The sequence below is a fragment of the Diabrotica undecimpunctata genome, chromosome 3, assembly GCF_040954645.1.
Source record: "Diabrotica undecimpunctata isolate CICGRU chromosome 3, icDiaUnde3, whole genome shotgun sequence".
NCBI classification, from domain to species: Eukaryota; Metazoa; Arthropoda; class Insecta; order Coleoptera; family Chrysomelidae; genus Diabrotica; species Diabrotica undecimpunctata.
Window position 1 is genome coordinate 108,149,906 of NC_092805.1, and position 19,911 is coordinate 108,169,816.

Here is a 19,911-nt window from a genome sequence, read left to right on the forward strand (position 1 = left end):
GATTATATATTGTCAACGCTTTTATTACTTCACATCACTGAACGGTTGTAGATATTTTTTGAATATCTAACTCGCCGTGAAAATAAATTGTTTTCGTTTTTGTCTATTTTAACCAAAAAAATCAAATATTTGTCATCAATCAAAAATAATTTATATCTGGAGTACAAAAGTCTTCAGTCACACAGAAAAAACGTAAATATCGTAAATGGGATCAAGGCAAAAACCAAAGCCATCAAAACGGGGGAGTGGATAAAGTCTGTGGCTATTTGAACCACGATATATACTATATGAAGCATAAAGTAAAGTAGCGTTGTAAACGTGTGAGACATACTTTAGAGATTTTAAAAATGAAACCAAAAAATTAAAGAATATAAAGGCTCCTAGAATGGACAATATAGAGAATAAATTACTGAAGGTTGGTGGCCCTGTATTAACTATCTTATTTAATAAGATACCTACTAGAAAAGGTAAGAAAATATCGTAAGAATGACACAACAGCGAAGCAATACCATTCTCAAAAAAACGGGCAAAAAACCAAGCCAGAAATCTGCAGAGGAAGGAATATCGGTCCTAAGCACAACCATAAAGTTTCATACACAGTAGTGAAAGGTAGGGAGTTGGCATTATAGTTAATAAGAATTCTCAAAAAGCTGTTTGTAACTTTGTTCCCTACTCTGATCGAGTATTGGAGCTATCTTTCAACTCTCAACATCTCAAACGTAAAATAAATATAATCCAAGTAGGTACATGCACCCACTGCAGACAAGGATAAAGACACCATAGAGAACTTCTAAAGACATGATATAAATATTATATTGGGAGATTTAAACGCTAAAGTGGGCCAAGGAGAAGTGGAGAATTGTGTGGTGCGATATGGACTCGGGGAGAGGAATGAACGTGGCGCTCGGCTGGCTGATTTCTGTATTAATGAGGAACTCATAATTGCAAATACCTTGTTCAAACTTCCTAAGCGTAGATTATACACACGGAGGTCACCAGCAGACAATAACAACAAAATAGTCAGAAATCAAATAGATTATATTATCGTCAACAAAAAATATAAAAATTCTATAATATCATCCAAAACTTATCCAGGTGCGGACATATTCTCCGATCACAATTCGGTTGTTTTGTCGATGAGAGTGAAAATAAAGAATGTAAAGCACCCTACTGCAAGAAAATCGTGGATACAAGGCGGCTCAAACAAGACAAAACATATGCGGAAACGAAATTTAAAATAAACGAGAACTTAAGGAAAGTCAAACAAGATAATGCAGTAACTCTAACTATTGACCAAAAATGGGAAAAAATTCAACATGCCCTCGTGTCAGTTGGAAAAAATCCTCAAACCACTTGGGGAAAAAACAACCTTGAATGACAGTAGAAATTTTTGAACTTATGGAAGAACGGAAAAAACATTAAGCAAAAGACCTAAATAAATACAAAGAAATTCAGAAAAACATCAGAAAGAAAATTCGAGTGGCAAAAGAGAGTTGGCTCTCCGACAGATGCAAGGATATAGAAGATCGGGATAAAAAGTATGATAGCTTTAATTTACACAAAAAAATCAAAGAAATGACAGGTTCTAGAAAAAACACAATAAAGATTAACTTTAAAAATGTTAAAGGAGATATGAAGGAAAGACTATGTCACTGGACCAATTAGATCAAAAAGCTATTTAATGATGAAAGAGAAGAACTATCATTAGAAATCACAGAGGTTACCGCACCACCAATATTACGGGAAGAAGTCATCTATGCTATCAAAAACACCAAAGAAGGCAAAGCTACTGGACCAGATGATGTTCCCATCGAATTATTAAAACTCATTGATGAAGATGTAATGGTTGAACTCTTTAATCTAATATATCAGACTGCCACAATCCCCAGACAATGGCTGCAATCGACCTTTGTAACAATACCCAAATAATCAAGTGCAATATCCTGCTCAGATCACAGAATAATAACTTTTATGAATCACACACTTTTTGAAAACACTTTTAAAACATTTTTAAAAATAATATACAGCCGAATTTTTAAAACTCTTGAATATGAAATTGGTGATACACTTTATTTGGCTTTAGAAATGGTATGGGCACAAGATATGCTTGGTTCGGCTTAAATGTACTGGCCCAGAGATGCATGTATATGAATCAGGACATGGATGTTTTGTAGATTTTGAAAAGGCCTTTGATAAGGTTCAACATACAAACCTTGTAGATATATTAAAAAGCAAAAATATTGACAGTCGTGATATGAAAATTATATCTAATCTATATTGGAATCTTTCAGGGTAAGAGTTGACAACCAGAACACCCCAAATATAAAAATACAGAGAGGAGTCCGCCAGGGTTGCGATCTGTCACCTTCCTCTTCAATGTCTACAGTGAAGCGGTATTTAAAGAAGCGCTCTCAGATTCAATAGAAGGTATATCTATCAATATCTATAACATCGATGAAGACATGAGAAATATAGGAATACGTGTTTGGCAGAGAAAGGCGATGGATAGGAACGAATGGAGAGAAATTCTTGAGGAGGCTATTACCCTATCAATGGAGAAGTTTTGAATAACTTGCGTTTTGCAGATGATACTGTAATAATAATTGATAACAACAATTATTTACAGAACGTAATGCAACGACTTAATGAATGCTGTCATGAATACGAACTAAGGATGAATTTGAAAAAAACTAAATGCATGATCATGACCAAATCAGCAGAGGCAAACATGCAATTGATTGTTGAGGATACTATAATTGAGAGTTTGGACAAATACCTACAAATACTTAGGAATATGGATAACATCAAATGTAGACCAAACCAAAGAAATCAAAGACACGTATTAAAATAGCACGTGCATCATTCGTTAAACTTAAAAAGTTTCTTTGTTGTCTTTGTTGTTCTTTGTACACCTAAGAATGCTTTAGTGTTACGTATTCACTACCCTTCTTTATGGCTTAGAAGCATGGACATTAAAATAAGTGCATCTGAATAAGTTGGCGGCCTTTTAATTTTGGTGTTACAGAAGAATGCTACGAATATCATGGACTCAAATAATGTCAAACTCAGAAGTTACTAGGAAGAATAGGAAATGAGGCTGAAATAATATTGACTATCAAAAGAAGAAAACTTGAGTACTTAGGCCATGTTATGAGAGGACAAAGATACTCATTATTGCAGCTTATTATGAAATATAAAATTTGAAGAAAGCGAAATGTGGGAAGACGAACAATATCGTGGTTTAAGAACTTGAGAAAATGGTTTGAATGCAGTAGTGAAGAACTATTTAGAGCGGCAGTCATGGTCTTCTTGTAGGTCATATCCGTTTCGGATGTTTACGACCATCATGGCAATCTGTATTGTGCACACTGCTACTCTAAAAAGATTTGTGGGTGTGTTAAACCACGTACTTGGATTTTTCAGCCAGAAGATCCTTTGCCTTTCTGGTCATCGTTTGCCTTCTACTTTTCCCTGTAGAATTAATTGCAGCAGCTCATATTTTGGTTGTTTTATTGTGGTTAACAGTTCTTTTTCTTTTTGTATTCTTAATAAAACGTCCTGATTAGTAACGTGGTCCGTATAAGATATCTTCAGGATTCGATGATAAAGCCACATTTCGGAAGATATAACATCGTAGTAACCTGATTTTTATGTAGGTATACTAATAAATCATACCTATAATAATAGTGATATTCCTTAAACATTTTTTATGTGATTTTACCGGCTAAAATGCTCTTAAGCACACAAAAAGTGTTACATGCTCTTCTGAGTAATTTCAAATGTCGAAGAAACATATCAAGTTGACTATATATTCTGTGTAAATTAAAAATAGCGTGTTTTGTGATAATTATTAAAAACGCATTTCCCTCAAGCTACTTCCAATTTCATAAACATCAAGTGACTTGTGATCAACATTGAATTATACTTATTCATTTTTTATTTTATGCAAATTTAAATTTAATATATTTTTAACGAACTTTTTCCGCTATTACTTGATATAATTTGATTATATAATTGTTTGAATTCTGCTATAAACACATGAATACAGTTTAATTAGATGTATGTCTAAAATGTGTTAAATTTAAGTAATTAATCTTTTCCGTAAGAGGTGCAAATAAACTAATGGTTGTAAAAGTGTAAGTATAGTGTAATATTGTATTACAAACTGCAAGTATACCTATGCTATCCATAACATTTCTAAATCAATCTTGCAGTTACTCTTCATACTAAGATAAGCTTTCTCTTCTCTTTTGACACTAATGTTTCTATCCATGTGATGTCTTTCATCTTATTTAAACTTATTTCTTAACATTCTTATTCCTTGTCTTATCATTTTGTCGAATGATGTTACCTACAAATTTCCATTTAAATTTCACCTCTTTGATCCGTTCATTTCAGTTTTGATATTTATGCAAACATATATATCCATAAATTACTTTTGTAATTGTCTTATTGTAATCGAGTCATTTTCATCTATATTTATTATGTTGTTTTTTAGTTTTTTAAGTAGGTAATAACTTTAGACTTGTTTTATATCAGCTCTCAGAATAATAGCATTAACATATTATAGTAAATGAATCAGATATTCTCCGTTTATTTTAATACCCCATTCATCCAAGTGCCATTTTTTTTAAGTCACTCTCTAAAATCTTTTGCTTCTTCATTTTAATTTATAACCCTGGCCTATTTTCCTCTAATCGCAGTTCCCTTTTGTGACCTTCTCCTCCATCATCTTATGTTCATCGTTACCTTCATCGTCCAGAACCTCATCCATCCATCTCGCTCTGGGTCTTTATATCTTTTATGAGTCTGTAAGTTTTTGTCATTATCAAAGTCTCGTATCAATAGGTTAATACAGGTCTAATTATTAAATGATCGTTTTCATTTTTCTGTCAAATATCTTAGATAACATCAATCTTTTATTGGCATAATAGGCATAATTCATTTGATTAAATCCTGTGCCCAAATACACTCGCGATCATAAAATCCGGGTCACCTTGAACATTTCAAGTTTCTTGAATATTTTTGCATCTGGTGCAGTAATAACCTTTTTTTTAGGCTAATGTATTTTTTATTTGTCATCAATGTTTGTTTTGAAAAAAAGAAAAAACGGTTTTTTTATTGTTTTTATTGAAAAAGCAGAAAACAAACCAAATTGTTGAAACAGACATACGAAAGAAAAAATGAAAAATACAGAACGTGGTAAAACATCAGTGGAATTTCAATGACTAATATCGTGTATTGCCTCCCCTTGCTCTAATAACCTCTTGCAGACAACGGGGCATATTCTCAATTTTTCTCCGGATTACATGTTGTGGTATGTTATTCCACTCTTTCACTAACAGATCCTTAAGCTCCTGTGCGTTGTTAGGAGGAGGTGTATGGGTTTGAATACGTTTTTTCAAATCGTCCCAGAGATGTTTGATGGGATTCAGATCCGGAGATCTAGCTAGCCAGGGTAACCTCGTAATTCCAACCTTGTCCAAGTATTGCATACTGATCCTGGTAACCTGTGGTCGTACGTTGTCTTGCATAAAAACTGCGTCTTCTCTAAACCCTGCCATGGTGGGCATAACATGTTCTTCCAGAATCTCCGTAATGTACCTTCGTGCAGTTAAGGACCCATTTTTGATGAAGGGTAATTCTGTGCGGAAGTCGGAATATACACCTCCCCTAGCCATGACCGAGCCTCCACCAAATGGCATTCTTGGAGCAATGCAAGCTTGTGAAAATCGTTCACCGGTTCTCCTCCAAACTCTTACACGTCCATTGGATCCAGTTAGGCAGAAACGGGATTCATCTGAGAATAACACTTTGCTCCAATCATTAATTCCCCAATGCGCGTATTGTCGAGCAAAAGCTAGTCGTACAACTCGATGCGCACGGCCAAGTGGCGGTCCTGTAGCCATTACCCGAGAAGATAGTCCAGAAGAACGAAGTCTTCTCCTGACTGTTACATTAACACCCAACGCTAACATTACAATTTCGTACTTCCTGTAGGCAATTTCGATGCATAACCGCAGTTGAGGTCCGGTTTCGTAAAGCCTGAAACACAAGGAAACGGTCATCTCGTACCGTGGTCGTTCTTCTTCGTCCAGAGCCAGGTCGTCTGGTTAGCAAACTCGTCTTCTGAAAGCGTTGAAGCACTCGTTGAACCGTAGAAAGGCTTACGCTAACAGTTCTTGCGACTTGCCGTTGAGTGTGACCGTCTTCCACAAACGCAACAATGCGTGCCGTTTCAACAACAGTCAAGGCATTTTTGGCAAAATATAAACAATAATAAACACTAATAATGACATTATAATAAACACTAATGGTGGCAATAATAAACGTTTGTTTGTTACATTTGAATAGAAAGTGGAAGCACAAATGAGACATTTAAAACAAGCGGCAGTTACAGGTACCGTTCATTTTGGGAAGTGTATAGTTTTCCGCGAAATCGGCATTATTGGAATTCTTTGTTACAAAGGAAACCCTAAGCCGACAACAATTCTCAGAAACATGCATTAGTTTGTATTTGTGTTATTATTATTTACGATAAAGCTCGTTAAAAATGAAATAACGCCGATTTTCAAGGTGACCCGGATTTTATGATCGCGAGTGTATATGAAGGTATTCACACGTACCTAATACACGATATGTAGAGACATAACTACATATATGTAGTTGTTTACTCTGATATTGACTTCAATATTAGGTGTTGACCTCACCGTAATATACCTACTTGGTTTCTGATTCTTTGATTTTAAATCTACTTTCTTGTGCTTCAAGATTAATTTCTCCTAATATTTTTTGTCAGCATTCTTTACTCCTGCTAATGATAGCTACGTTATCTGCATATACAGCAAGCAAGTAATAGTACTTAACCAAGCCTGTGAGACTTGTGTACCCCTGAGAATAACATTCGGGGGATACAATTCATTGGGACGAGAAGGATTAATTCGTGTATTCAGAAATTACTCCACCCCGCTCCAATGCTCCAGACTATCCTCCACCCCCTGATGCGCTATAGAGGCTTCATATCAACCAAGTGCTTGTCAGTGGAAGTCCGGGCTACAAAGACTCCCTCATGAAAACCTACCCCAAGCAATGCAAGCTAGCGTGACGCGCTCTATTCCCGCTATCTCTAGAGAATTATCATCGATCTGTATTACTTGCTCGGCCCTCGAGTCCCTGCTCTGTGCTACGCCTAGTTCGGTGTCTCGGCGTCTCGAGGATGTGGGCCCCTCTTGCCCGTTTTTTGGGTTTTGTTAGTATTCTTTGTGGATTGCGCCTTTTGCTAGTATTTTGTTATTTCTTTTTTATTGGCCGAAGCCGTTTATTAGGTTTTTGAAGCGAAACTTCTATATTGGCGTTGTATTAATTTTCTCTTTATAGTGAAATGCTGGGGTGAGTGTCAAGGAACTAGTGCCACGAGAAGGCGTCACAGATAGCGTCACGATATAGCGGTTCTTCACAACGATTCAATACTCTCGATTAATTCGTTTCTAGTCATCATATATTTATTCTAAGCAGGTTTAAATTAAAAACTGTATGAAAAATAACTAACAAAATAGAGACATTAAATGAGAAGTAAAAAAATTAAAAGAATATCGTTCAATAAAAGATTCGATTCGTAACGATTGTCAAAATTTAAAAGTCATAAATGTCATCCAATTAATGAATAATAATATTGAATTATCTGTTTAAATTTTTATGATACTTCTCGTTTTAAAATATTTTCTTGGAAATACAATTATTATTTTGAAACATCTTATCCAGTTTATATAATAATTAAAATTACTATCTAATGATATTTATTTATATTTTATTATTAATTTAATATTTCGTCTGAATTTGGCAGGTCTGTCAGAGGTAAACAGCATATGCTTTGTTACGTGTTACAGTACGTTACCAGGTGGTGATAGGAACAAACATAATAATTTAATAAATAATTTTAATACTGTATGGCCTACTGTACCATCTTTTTTTGTGATTTTTTTTTAGGGTAACCTAAAACATAAAACACCATTAATAAATTTGCCAAAGCCAAAATGCCAGGGTTATCTTCTTTTGAGAGGGCTACGATTATCTAGACTTTATTATATGTTTGTTAATATTTGCTGTTTAGGTCTTCTGTGCTTCCATCGATGGAACACATATACCTTAATATCTTTCGCAGTATCGATCTTGGGTGGTCTTCTTGCTTAGCGAATTTTGTTCTGGCTTTTTCTTCCATGATGTCTAGTACCCTTATTTGTTTCAGTTCTCTGAACAAGAATCGTTTAGCGACATATCTAGGCACATTTTCAGCTTGTCTAAAGCAGTTTTTGTGAGCTGCTTGTATCCTGACTGTTGCTATTAGTTATGTGTCCCGTGCGAGAGATGCATATGTAATTATTGGTAGTATGATGCTGTTGCTCAGTCTCAGGTTAGTTGTCATTCGTAATTTGCTTCTTCTACCTGTGAGTCCTCTTATTGCAGCTATGGCCATTGTTGTTTTTTGTATTGTCGCGTCGACGTACTGTGTAAATACTAGTGCTTGGTCCATTGTGACTCCTAGGTATTTCGCTTCCCTTTTTCTTTCCATTCGATGCATGCTGTTTTTGGACATAACCGCTTGTGTTTTCTCTGGATTTATAGCAATTTTTCATTGGATACTCCATTCTTCTATGGTATCCAACGCAGTCTGTACATTGTTTACTTCTATGTCCAGATTTCTGTGTTTTGCCGCAATAGCTGTGTCACCTGCTTAAAGGCTGAGTATGGTCCCTGGTGTTCTAGGGTAGGCAGTATATATTGTGTTCAGAAGGGGTGCCAGGACCGCCCCCTGCGGTAGTCTAGCTTCCGGGGCTTCATGCCGAAATCTCTCATTTTGTACGTCAATCCTTTTTGCCATACTCAGTCGAAGGCTTTGCTTACGTCCAGAAAGGCTGCTCCTATGTATTGTCTATCGTTAAATCTAGATGTTATGTACTCTGTTAGTCTAAGTACATGTAGTTCGCTGGAGTGTTCTGCTCTGAATCCAAATTGAGCTTCTGCGATTAGTAATAGCCTATCTCTTTTAGCTTTCGCTAGTTGATACTTAGGAGCTCTAATTGTAATTTCATCTGGACCAAGTGATTTTCTTAGTGAACTAATGTTAATTAAGTCACCTATTTCCTTTGGAGATTTGGTGGGTGTAATTATCTCGTCTGGTTCTTCGGGTATTTATTTATTTGCTTCGACTTCTTCGATGAACTCTATGTCTTCGTCTTGGTGATAGTTAAGTCTGTACTCTCTCTCTCTCTCTCTCTCTTGAGCGGGCGAGAGAGAGAGAGCGAGTACTCCTCGTCACCTCGGCTTTTTATTCAATGAAGTAGTATTCTTCTAATCCTTGTACATGGTTGTCCCATTTTTAGCTTCTGTATTCTTTTAGCGCCTTTTTGACCTCTCTTTTTAGTTAGTTTACCATGTTCTTCTTTTCCTGGTTTCTCGTTCTTCTGGCTTCTTTTTGACTCTATTATTTTGCCTTATCATGTCTTTCATTTCCTGGTTGATGTCTCTGAATCTTACGATGTGTATTTCTAGCTCTTCTTCTGTAGTGCTGTTTCTGCATATACAGTGACCAGTGTGTACTGGTGTTTGTATACTAGGTTGAACTAGATTGAACAATACGATCGGCAAAGTAAGTCCCTGCCTCACTCTCGCATCATGCAAATAGGGAGTCAGTAATTCTTTTACCGTAACTGCGTCTTTTGAACCTTATGATGTCATTCTTATGGGGCAGATTTATTTTCTATATTTGATGTATGCCCAGGATATTTTCATTCTAGAAAAACTTTTACTTTATTTACATTGTAATTGTGCCCCAAACCTCTTTCGCAATTACTGTTCAACATTTCTGTAGACTGTCGCCTAATATTCTTCTTTACTACAGATTCTTCTTGTTAGCAACATATATGTTAACAGACATGCTTGTTAGTTGTTTATTATAGTTTTATTATGATGAGCTGATGTTTTTTTTATTTATAAAGTCGAATAAAATAATTGTGCATTGTCTCTTGGCTTCATTATTCGATTTAAAACCTGTCATCAAGAGTTTGTTTAGTAATGTTTAGTTCATTAGATTTTTAATCTTTTCTGGATCTGTAATTTTATTGTTAAATAAAAACTGCGAAATTTTATTGTGTGTGAGGTAATTTGGTTTAAGAAAGGTAAACAGCATGATATTGAATTCGCTTTATTAGTTTATATGATTTTAATGCTAAAAAATTATTTATTTTAAAAATAATTAAAATCTGACACGGATTTTAGTCTGCTGTTGACACCAAGTCGCATTGTTAAGGAATTCAATCAGTGTTACCAAGTGTTAAAGAAATATATTAAATGATATATATTGCTCAAGCGCACATATTTTAGTATTTTTATTTCGTAATATCACTGACAAGAGGCAAATTTTTAGAGATGTAGCAGAACTAAACCAGTTTTAAATAGGTAGCGACCACAGAACGGCAAAAGTCTCCATCGAAATAGACATTGGTAAAGAGATACCGTATGATCAAAAAGAAATCCAGACCTACCTGGACAGAGTCTGATTATATAAATGCATTTGCTATTTTTGAAAACCGGGACTTACACTGCTAAAAGAAACCATATAAAGAATAAGTCCCCAAACACGAGCGTTAATGGAAGAGAGAAAAAAACGGACAACTGAAAGCATAAAAGTGAACAAATCCAACAAACGAATAAAGATAATAAGAGTCTTAAATTTCTAGATAAAAATAACAAATGTCAAAAAAGAAATAACGAAATAAAATGATAAAGATGGAACTATGATCACCAACAGAGAAGAATTACTAAAGGTAGTAGAAGATTTCTATACAGAATTATACAGAATTCGACCAAAACATGACGAGCCACGAACAGAAAAGTTAGAAAATTCAGGAAAAATATTAGTCAAGAATCAGAGTTAATGTGCACAGTGCACGACCGACGTTTGTTAATAATATTGATTTTTGTCAATAATACGCAGAAAAAATTCAACAAATCACACTAAGAATTTTAAAGTATATTTATTGTATTAAATAGGTAAAACAAAAACTTACAATAATTATACTTTAATTTAATAAAAATTTATGTTTTTTGTCAGACTATCATGATCATCAACCTGTATGCGTCCGCTGCTGGACATAGGTCTCCCTCAGCTCTTTCCATCTGTCTTTGATTTAATATTTCCGCTCCATAACTGAGTATATGTAACACACATTGGTCAAAGATTTTCTTTTGAGACATATAGGTAAGTCAGATTTAAATACACAGTTTAATTTACCAAACGCTGTCCAGGCTAATCCTATGCGACGTGGGAGCTCACATGTCTGGTTATCTCTGCCCAACCGAATTTCATGTCCTAAGTACTTATGCGATGCAGTCTGCACAATATCCTTTCTACCAATAGCAATATTTTGATTTAGCACCAGATTAGTCATATTTGCGTCTTGTACATATTAATCTTTAGTCCGATCTCCAACGAAGCGTGATATAATTTTTCAAACATTATTATTGCACCATCCATACGATCGGCTCTCAAATGATTGAGCTTTTCTCAATTTATGTTAATACCATGCTCGTTCAGATCTGCCTTCTTACAAGTATGTTCTAAAAGCGTCGTGAATAACTTGGAAGAGATGATGTCTCATTGCCGTACTCCTCGCTATATACAGAATTTATTTGTTTGTTGTTCAGATAGTTTTACGCTAGCTGTGGCATTTTTGTAGATATATTTGATTGTATTAGTACAGCGATTGGTCTATTCGGCATTCTGTTAATGCTTTTAACATTTTCTGATGGCTTATGGTATCGAATGCTTTCTCGTAGTCCACGAATATTAGTGCCAATGGTTTTTTGTATTTTACAGACTTCTCTATCGGGTTCTTTATCACAAGTAAGTGGTCGTTAGTGCTGTATCCAGATCTAAAGCCAGCTTATTCTCTAGGCTGATAGAAGTCTAACCTAGCGTCCAGTCTTTTTTTGATAACTTTTGTGAAAAATTTATATATGTGTGAGAGCAAATTGATAGAACGGTAGATTTTTAGATCTGTTACGTCTCCTTGCTTGTGTAATAAAACAATGACTGCATTGTTCCACTGAGAAGGAGTTTTTCCTTGATACATGCAGTTGGTGAAAAGCTTGGCCAAAGCCTGGATAATTTTAATTTCACCTAGTTTGATCGCCTCGGTCACTACTCCGTCATAGCCAGGAGATTTGATATTTTTCATTTCTAGAACGTGCCGTTTTGATTTCGTATGGAGTTATTTCTGGTCCCTGGTTTGTAATTTTGGGCAGGGGCTAATCTTGCCTTTCGTCGGTGCTCTCATACATTTCGCGATAAAAGGATTCGACAATCTGAATAATTTTGGTTCTATCCGTGGTAATGTTTCCATATTTGTTTCTTATTTTGTACATAACCTCTTACCTCATACCTTAGGGTAGAGAGGTATTCGATTATATATATATATATATATATATATATATATATATATATATATATATATATATATATATATATATATATATATATATATATATATTGTACATATATTTTTGTTGCCTATATTGTTCGTATTTCGCCTCAAAAATTTTAAACTTTTTTGTTTTCTTGAATGATTTTAGTTATTTCTCTTGTATTGTTTTCTCTTACGTCTTTTCGGATTGACCGGTGGACATCTATTTAATTTCTTCATTGTTGTGTAGTTAGAGCGGTATTTTTCCGTCATCTGTCTTCTCTTACCTATTAGCTCTTTGGTATTTTGGCTTAGTTTTTCTTTATGGGTCAGAACAGTCGGGCAGCACTCCCTTTCTGTTTCTTTTAGTGCCTTCGTTATGCCATCATTTGCTTGATCTACATCTTCTATTTTATCTTGCAGTATTTGGTTATTGTATCTTCATACAGGTCGTTGTTTTCTGGGGGAATATATTTCTTTTTTCGTGTTTTTAGGATCATCTTTGTTCTTTCCAATGTGACATTTAATAGTATCTTAGCTCGGATTAATCTGTGGTCGCTTCCTATTGAAAATTTGTTGAATACTTTGATGTTTTTGATTAGGTATTTCTTTTTTGTTTGTTATGATAAGTATAATCTATTTCATTTTTGTGACACTGCCATCTGGGCTGATCCATGTCCATTTACGCTGAGGCTTTTTATCGAAAAAAGAGTTCATAGTTCATTTATCATGGATAAATTTTCCTGGTGTAAGAAGTTCAACAGTCTTTTCCCTCGTTTATTTATATCGCCATATCCATACTTACCCATTCCTACTTCTGCATCATTTTGTTTAAACCCAATTTTCGCATTAAAGTCGCCCATAATTATTGTGTAATATGCAGGTGTGGCATTTAACGCTGTTTTTGGGTTCTCATAAAATTCTTCAATTTCTTCATCCGAGTGGTTAGTCGTTGGAGCATATGTCTCGATTACCTTAAGGTTATATCTTGCATTTAGTTTGCAGATGAGGTATACAATCCTCGGGCTTATGCTGATAATTTCAACTATAGTTTGTTATTTTAAATATATTATGTATTTATAAATAGAAAAACTTCTTTTAACATCAACTGATGTGATAGGAGCATATTTTAAATTGGCTAAAAAGCATTGGTCAATATTGGTTTCTTCCGAAAATTTTCCCCGGAAAGTATTTGCCACTTAAAGAACCAATGCAAATCCTACATTTTTGTCAATGGTATTATTTATTTTCGTAAAATTCGTGCTCAAAATTTTCCCTTAACGTTTTCGCAAGGAGAAATAAATTTTTTTCTCTAAAGCAACACTTCCTGAAAGCGGACTTCGCGCTTTTTGTCATTTATTAAGTGTTTCAGATACAAAAGCATAATTTTCTTTCAGAAAACGGATTTGGTGTTTAACGATTTCATTTTTATTTCATGTTCGTTGAGCAGAAGCATTACTAGATTGTTGTCATCAGAAAATTTAAGAATTAAACTTTTAATATCTTCAAAATGATCGGCGTAAAGAATACAACCTCTAACCAGGTTTCCCATCTTGTCACCACTGGTTGTGGAGGAAGTGGTGTGCTAGGAAGTCTTAGAAAAACGTCTGTGGTCATACAATAAGAGGCTAAGCATTGCAGTTAACATGGGGCGGTGTGACGAAGGCACCAGAGTAGCAACCAAGTAAATACGAGCGATAGTTCTATCTTTAGTCGCACCGCCCCCAGTACCCGCTGACTCTCATTACCTCCTGTTCCCCTACCAACCAATTTTAATCATTTTTGATTTATTATAATATTATAAAAAATGAATACAACTACAAAATAAGTATTGTACAAAAAGGGTGTACATATTATTTGAAATTATGAGTATAATTTCAGTGTATGAGGACTGTATAACATAGGGATGGTTCAAATAAAATTTGGATGTGTAGTTAAAGGTTATACAGATTATAGCAAATTAAGTTTATACAAAGTCTTACCAATTCTTCTGCTGCACACACACTCGCGGTATTTACATGCTTTCACTCGCGGTTGTTCTTCATACGGGGAAGATCCGGTTTATGAACACGTATCTCGTGGTACTAACACTGAGATCACGAGATAGAGCACATTTGCATCTATATACGATTTAAAACAGTGTTTGCGATATTTTTCGCGTAACTGTAAGCGGGAGAGAGAGGATGTCTGTTGTTAGTGGCAGTCAACAGTAGAGAGTATCCTCTGTTATTAATGATAGTTAACAGGGAAGAGAGAACGTCTGTTCTCAGCGATAGACAACAGGCAAGAGACAGCGACTGTTCCTAACGATAGGCACCAATCAAGAGGGAGCCTTCTTGTTTGCTATTTTAAAACTGTCTGTATTTCTAAAGGAGGGGGTTGGAAATGGAAGTAGAAAGTATTATCAAGGGATGGACTAAGGTAACGATTGTAAAATTGTGGTAGAATGACATGATTTTTCGCATGTGAAAAAATTGAACAAGTATTACAATGGCTTGTCAGAAAGACATTTTCTTTATTCAAACTATTGAATAAACATTCGAGTTTATTCCCTTGGGTCAAGCACATTCTGGTATAAAACATTCTTTGTTTTGTTATCAGGCACGAACAAAAAAACCGGATGGTTTACCAACACGTGCACATGCCACATATAATTGACCGTGGGAAAAATATGGGTTTTCTAGATTCAGACCACAAACTCTTAAAAATTGGCCTTTTGATTTGTTAATCGTCATCGCGAATACAACACGAATTGGAACCTATATATATATATATATATATATATATATATATATATATATATATATATATATATATATATATATATATATATATATATATATATATATATATATATATATATATATATATATATATATATATATATATATAGGCGAAACAAAACAACCATCAGAAACGCTCCTTTATTGAAATGTGTGAGATCCTCAAGAACTCATCGGCAATAAACAAAAGAACCGACATCGACAATTTGAGCCAGGTTTACCACTCTCTCATCTTACGAAATAAATGATACCAATTATTCTTCAGTTAAAAGTTGGCGTATTTTCCATTCAAAATAATAACAAAATCATCCCCTATTTCCAAGTTTCATTAAAACATAAATTAAAAATAATATATCAAAATATTTCCGCCATACAAATTCCACCCGTCCAATTAATTATGCAATGTCCCCTGTAGAAGTTCATAATTGTCTCAAACCTTGGAATTTGGTGACACATGGCCCTTAAATAAAAAAATTTTCGGTATCGCGTCAAGTTGTTTGCTAGATTGCAATAAATCAGAACTTTGTTGGTCTTCAGCGGAGAACCATCTAAATGAAGCCAAATGTTCGTTTAAAATTTTTTAAATATTCATATCTACGAATATGAACATTATTTTCGGCAAAGTTTGTGTGTTGTTTTTTTGTTTTTTGGTTAAGTTAGTTTTAAATAATGAGTAAAGTGTACAGTAGATATATGATAACATCGATAATATACTACATATTGAGTTGTAAGTTATGAACTATAAACATCTGTATTTCTTATAAACTCTATGTCATTTGTTATATTTTAGAGAACTGATGAAGCTTTAGAAATATAAAGCGAAACGTCTTCGATAAACTTATGAAGTAGTTGACTTCTTTTTTTATTTGCCAACCTGAATGACCGATTAAACCTCTGAATTCACTAGTTGAATACTTTAGATATATATATATATATATATATATATATATATATATATATATATATATATATATATATATATATATATATATCACTATAAAATTCCTAATTGTATGTCAAAAAATGCGCAATAACCAACCCTTAAAACCCACCAAATTTCATTTTCATACCACCTTAACCCTTAGACAAGGAAAGAGAGGGGACGCGTAATCGTATGAAATTGACTGAAGCCAAACCGGCACCAGCAAGGTTGCCAGCTCATATTTTATTTCTTCAGTAGATTGAGAATAATGGATATATATATTTTTAATTTATAATTGAACACTGACGTAATGATAACTTTTTGAACATGATTTTATGATTACATATTTTTTAGTAGGTCGATATAGTGTTTCAGTAAATTAATAAATTGAAGTTGAAATCAGTAGATCTACTGAAAAATCAGTAGACCTGGTAACCCTGTGAGAGGTAGTAATGGGCAATGTACAGTCACAAAACATGCGATCACATCGAAACTGTCTTCACTTTTCGACGGTTTATTTCAGGCAGAATCACTCCCTAAAGGTAGTTGCACGTATTTACTAAAACTATGTGTATTTTACAAATATTTATTTTCAAAAGGATTAAAATCCGACACTGGGCCTCTGTTACTCAGAAACAATTGATTTCTGAATCTTGGCGAATTGATTTTTTGATCAGAATGGCCATAAAGCTACCTCTCTGCAAAGTTTCAGCCAATTTAACTGAAACCACTTTTATATAAAATAAAAAAAGTGCGGGGGTCCTTTAGGTATAAACATCGAGCAAAAAGACAAAAGAGGGAATGTAAAAGTAGTGGGGGCAAAAATATTGTTAGACAGGAAGTGCCATCTTGAGAGGCCAAATTAAACAAGGAAAGAGAGTCTTTCCTTGTTTAAGAAATCAAATTTAGTTGGGTTATGTTCTTATTTGTCCCAACTGTCACATGAAATCTTATTTATATTGAAGTTTTTTAACAATTGTTTCACATTTTAGACTGTTATCGTTAATATTTAATTAAAATTTTCTCGTCTAAGACACATTCTGAAAACTATTTTATAGCTACTGTTAATAAGTGTCGGAAAATTTAAATTTGGCGCATTCGCATTTCCGGATATATCCGCCATCAGAGGCCACTTTTTTGGTCGCCTTTTCATAACGATTAGATTCCCTCTTTTGTCTTTTTGCTCGATGGGTATAAACCAAATAAAATTGTTCTTATCAGATAGGCAAATCTTCGATTAACCCTCGTATATGTTCATGATCAAAATCTATTTTTACGCGGATTTCCTTGTCAATTGTGGATATTGACCATAATTTATTTTATATTTTTGTATCTGTTAGTATATAACTTTCGATTAATATTTAGTTTTAGGGTAACACTTTATTATTTATAGCACAGTATATTGCTTAAAAAGAATTCTTTTTAAGCAATCTACTCCTACTCCTACTGTGGCCTGTGACAGTAGTCGATTAGCCACGTTTAAACGAATGGGCACGAGAATTCACGATTAGAAATAGAATTTTTCCGGTTTCCCTAGGACTTTATATTTATAAATAAAATTACACATTGTTATAGAATTGTAGATTGTAATAAACACACCAACAACAAAAATAGTAGTCAATTTCGTGTGTATTTGTTTCCTTGACTAGGTAGAACACAGTATGTTAGTAAAAGCATAAAATTTGCTCTACGTTATATTGATAATAATTGCAAGCTTCATTTTAACAGTAAGTAAAAACATAAATTACATTATTGTTGAACTTTGTACTCAAATGCTTGAAAAACATAATATCGGCGTTTTCTGATAATACTGACAGTCTAGACTACTACATTATAACATTGTACAGGATTATTAATTGCGTTTGTGTACAACGGCTATCATAATCTCTCTTCTCAAGTTTGTGGCACCACACCACTTTTGTCATGTAATTAATTCGTGATCGACATTCATTTAGCCTGATACTTGTTTAAATCATTAATTTGCAGCAATTGTATTCATTTAAAACTAAACTGCGTAAGCGGGAATGTTGTAGTTTTTTAGCTGCTCGTACTTATTCCTAGAAAATAACATAAATTCTTGGTATATTTTTCCAGCCATGGCATTAACATTTACTAGATCCTTTGTTGGAAAAGGTCTGAAGTACTTGTCCAAGTTACAGGAGACGTCTTCAAAGAAGAAATTGGTGAGTTTTTAATATAATTATCTAAATATATTAAAGTTATCATGTGTTTATTATGAAAATATAACAATAAGCAAATGTTCTCCTTTAATGAAGAAGACAATGTTTTTATAATACAGAATCATTTATAATTTGAGTAGTGGTATTCGGAAGTTATACAGAGTTCTAGTTGAATAGTTTTTGTTTTTTTTTGTATGTGTAGAGAAGGATCTCCATGATTTAGTAATTTTCTTTATTAATAAACATGAAAGTAACTTTTATTACATTTAAAAAAATCAGCTGCAAAATAAAAATCTATATACTAATTATTAATATCATTGTCTGTAATAAAGGGTCACTGGTACACTTTATTCTAAGTTGATTATTTGATATACTTAGTATCCACAAAATGATAACTACATTGTTTGTTTGGGCTTTATGTATTTCCATTAGTTTTTTAAGAATTCTTTTATTCGTTTGAAACTGTTAAGTTAAGAACTAAGCACTCTGATAATTACTTGACAATGGAATATTATGACAATATTTATTAATCTTGAACAATATTTCTACACTGAAGGTGACTTTTTGCTTCAATGATTTCTCCAGTCTGTTCTACAACTATATAATTATATTCTAGGTATGTTTGATGAGTTCTTTCTTCAATGAACATTCTACTAGAAAATGTTGAAATGTAAGGTGTTCTTTTAAGAAGACGAATTTGAGTTCATTACCCTTTTCTTCAACTTTGAACCATTAAAATTATTTCACATTATAAATAATTCAAATAATGGCCTGTAACATTAAAATAATGGAACAATTATTGGTTCCACAATAGTTCTGAATTGAGAGATCAATTTTTGTTTACAAAGATTAAATGCACAATTCTTTCTCTTTTTTGTTCTTTTTTCAGTTAAATCAAGTATCTAATACTATTTTCTCTTGTTTTGACTCTGGGACTGGCTCTCTGATTATTCCCATTGTGTTTACATTTCCCATTATAGTCATTTCTGAGCCCTCTTCGACATAATCTGTTTTGATTTTGATCTTGCTTATAACTCAGAATTAGAGAGCAGAGTAGTTGAAGAACAAATCTAACCATATGATGAGCCAGTTGTGGTGCAGCTATCTACAATTTGCCCACTGACTTGTTCTGGGGGGTCTTCCTCTTCTTCTCTGACTAATGGGTCTGTCAAGGAGCGTTTTTCCAACTGGGTCATTTTGTTCCTTCTGGATGATATGCCCTATCCACCTCAGATGTCCTATCTTAATATGTTTTACAATATCTGGTTTCTGGTATACTCTATAAAGTTCGAAGTTGTAGTATATTCTCCACACTTCATTGTCATTCACTGTTCCATATATTAGCTTAGTACTTTTCTTTTGAAACATGCTAACATGTTTTAATTACTTTTTGTTAGAGTCCAGGTTTCTGAACCATATGTTAGGACTGTGCATATTATTGTCTTGTTTAAAGTTTTACTTTTGTATTTCTCGATATAATTTAGGATTTAAGGAGATTGAGCCCACAATAACATCTGTTGGCCATGCAAATTCTGCGGTGTATCTCTGCAGTAGTATTATTTTCA

General features: G+C 33.8%; 1 protein-coding gene across 2 annotated transcripts in view; it reads left to right on the top strand.

Moving 5' to 3' along the window:
- Positions 1–4,117: 4,117 nt before the first annotated feature.
- l(2)k09913 (transmembrane protein 53-like lethal (2) k09913) overlaps positions 4,118–19,911 on the top strand; it is a 45,816-nt gene continuing 30,022 nt past the window's right edge. The window contains exons 1-2 of one of the 2 annotated variants that reach the window (XM_072526549.1): positions 4,118–4,136; positions 18,261–18,349. In XM_072526549.1, the coding sequence (XP_072382650.1) occupies positions 18,263–18,349 (87 nt within the window). In that variant the 5' untranslated portion in view covers positions 4,118–4,136; positions 18,261–18,262. Of the gene's footprint in view, positions 4,137–17,664; positions 17,894–18,260; positions 18,350–19,911 lie in introns of those variants that run through there. The other variant, XM_072526548.1, reaches the window with a different exon arrangement.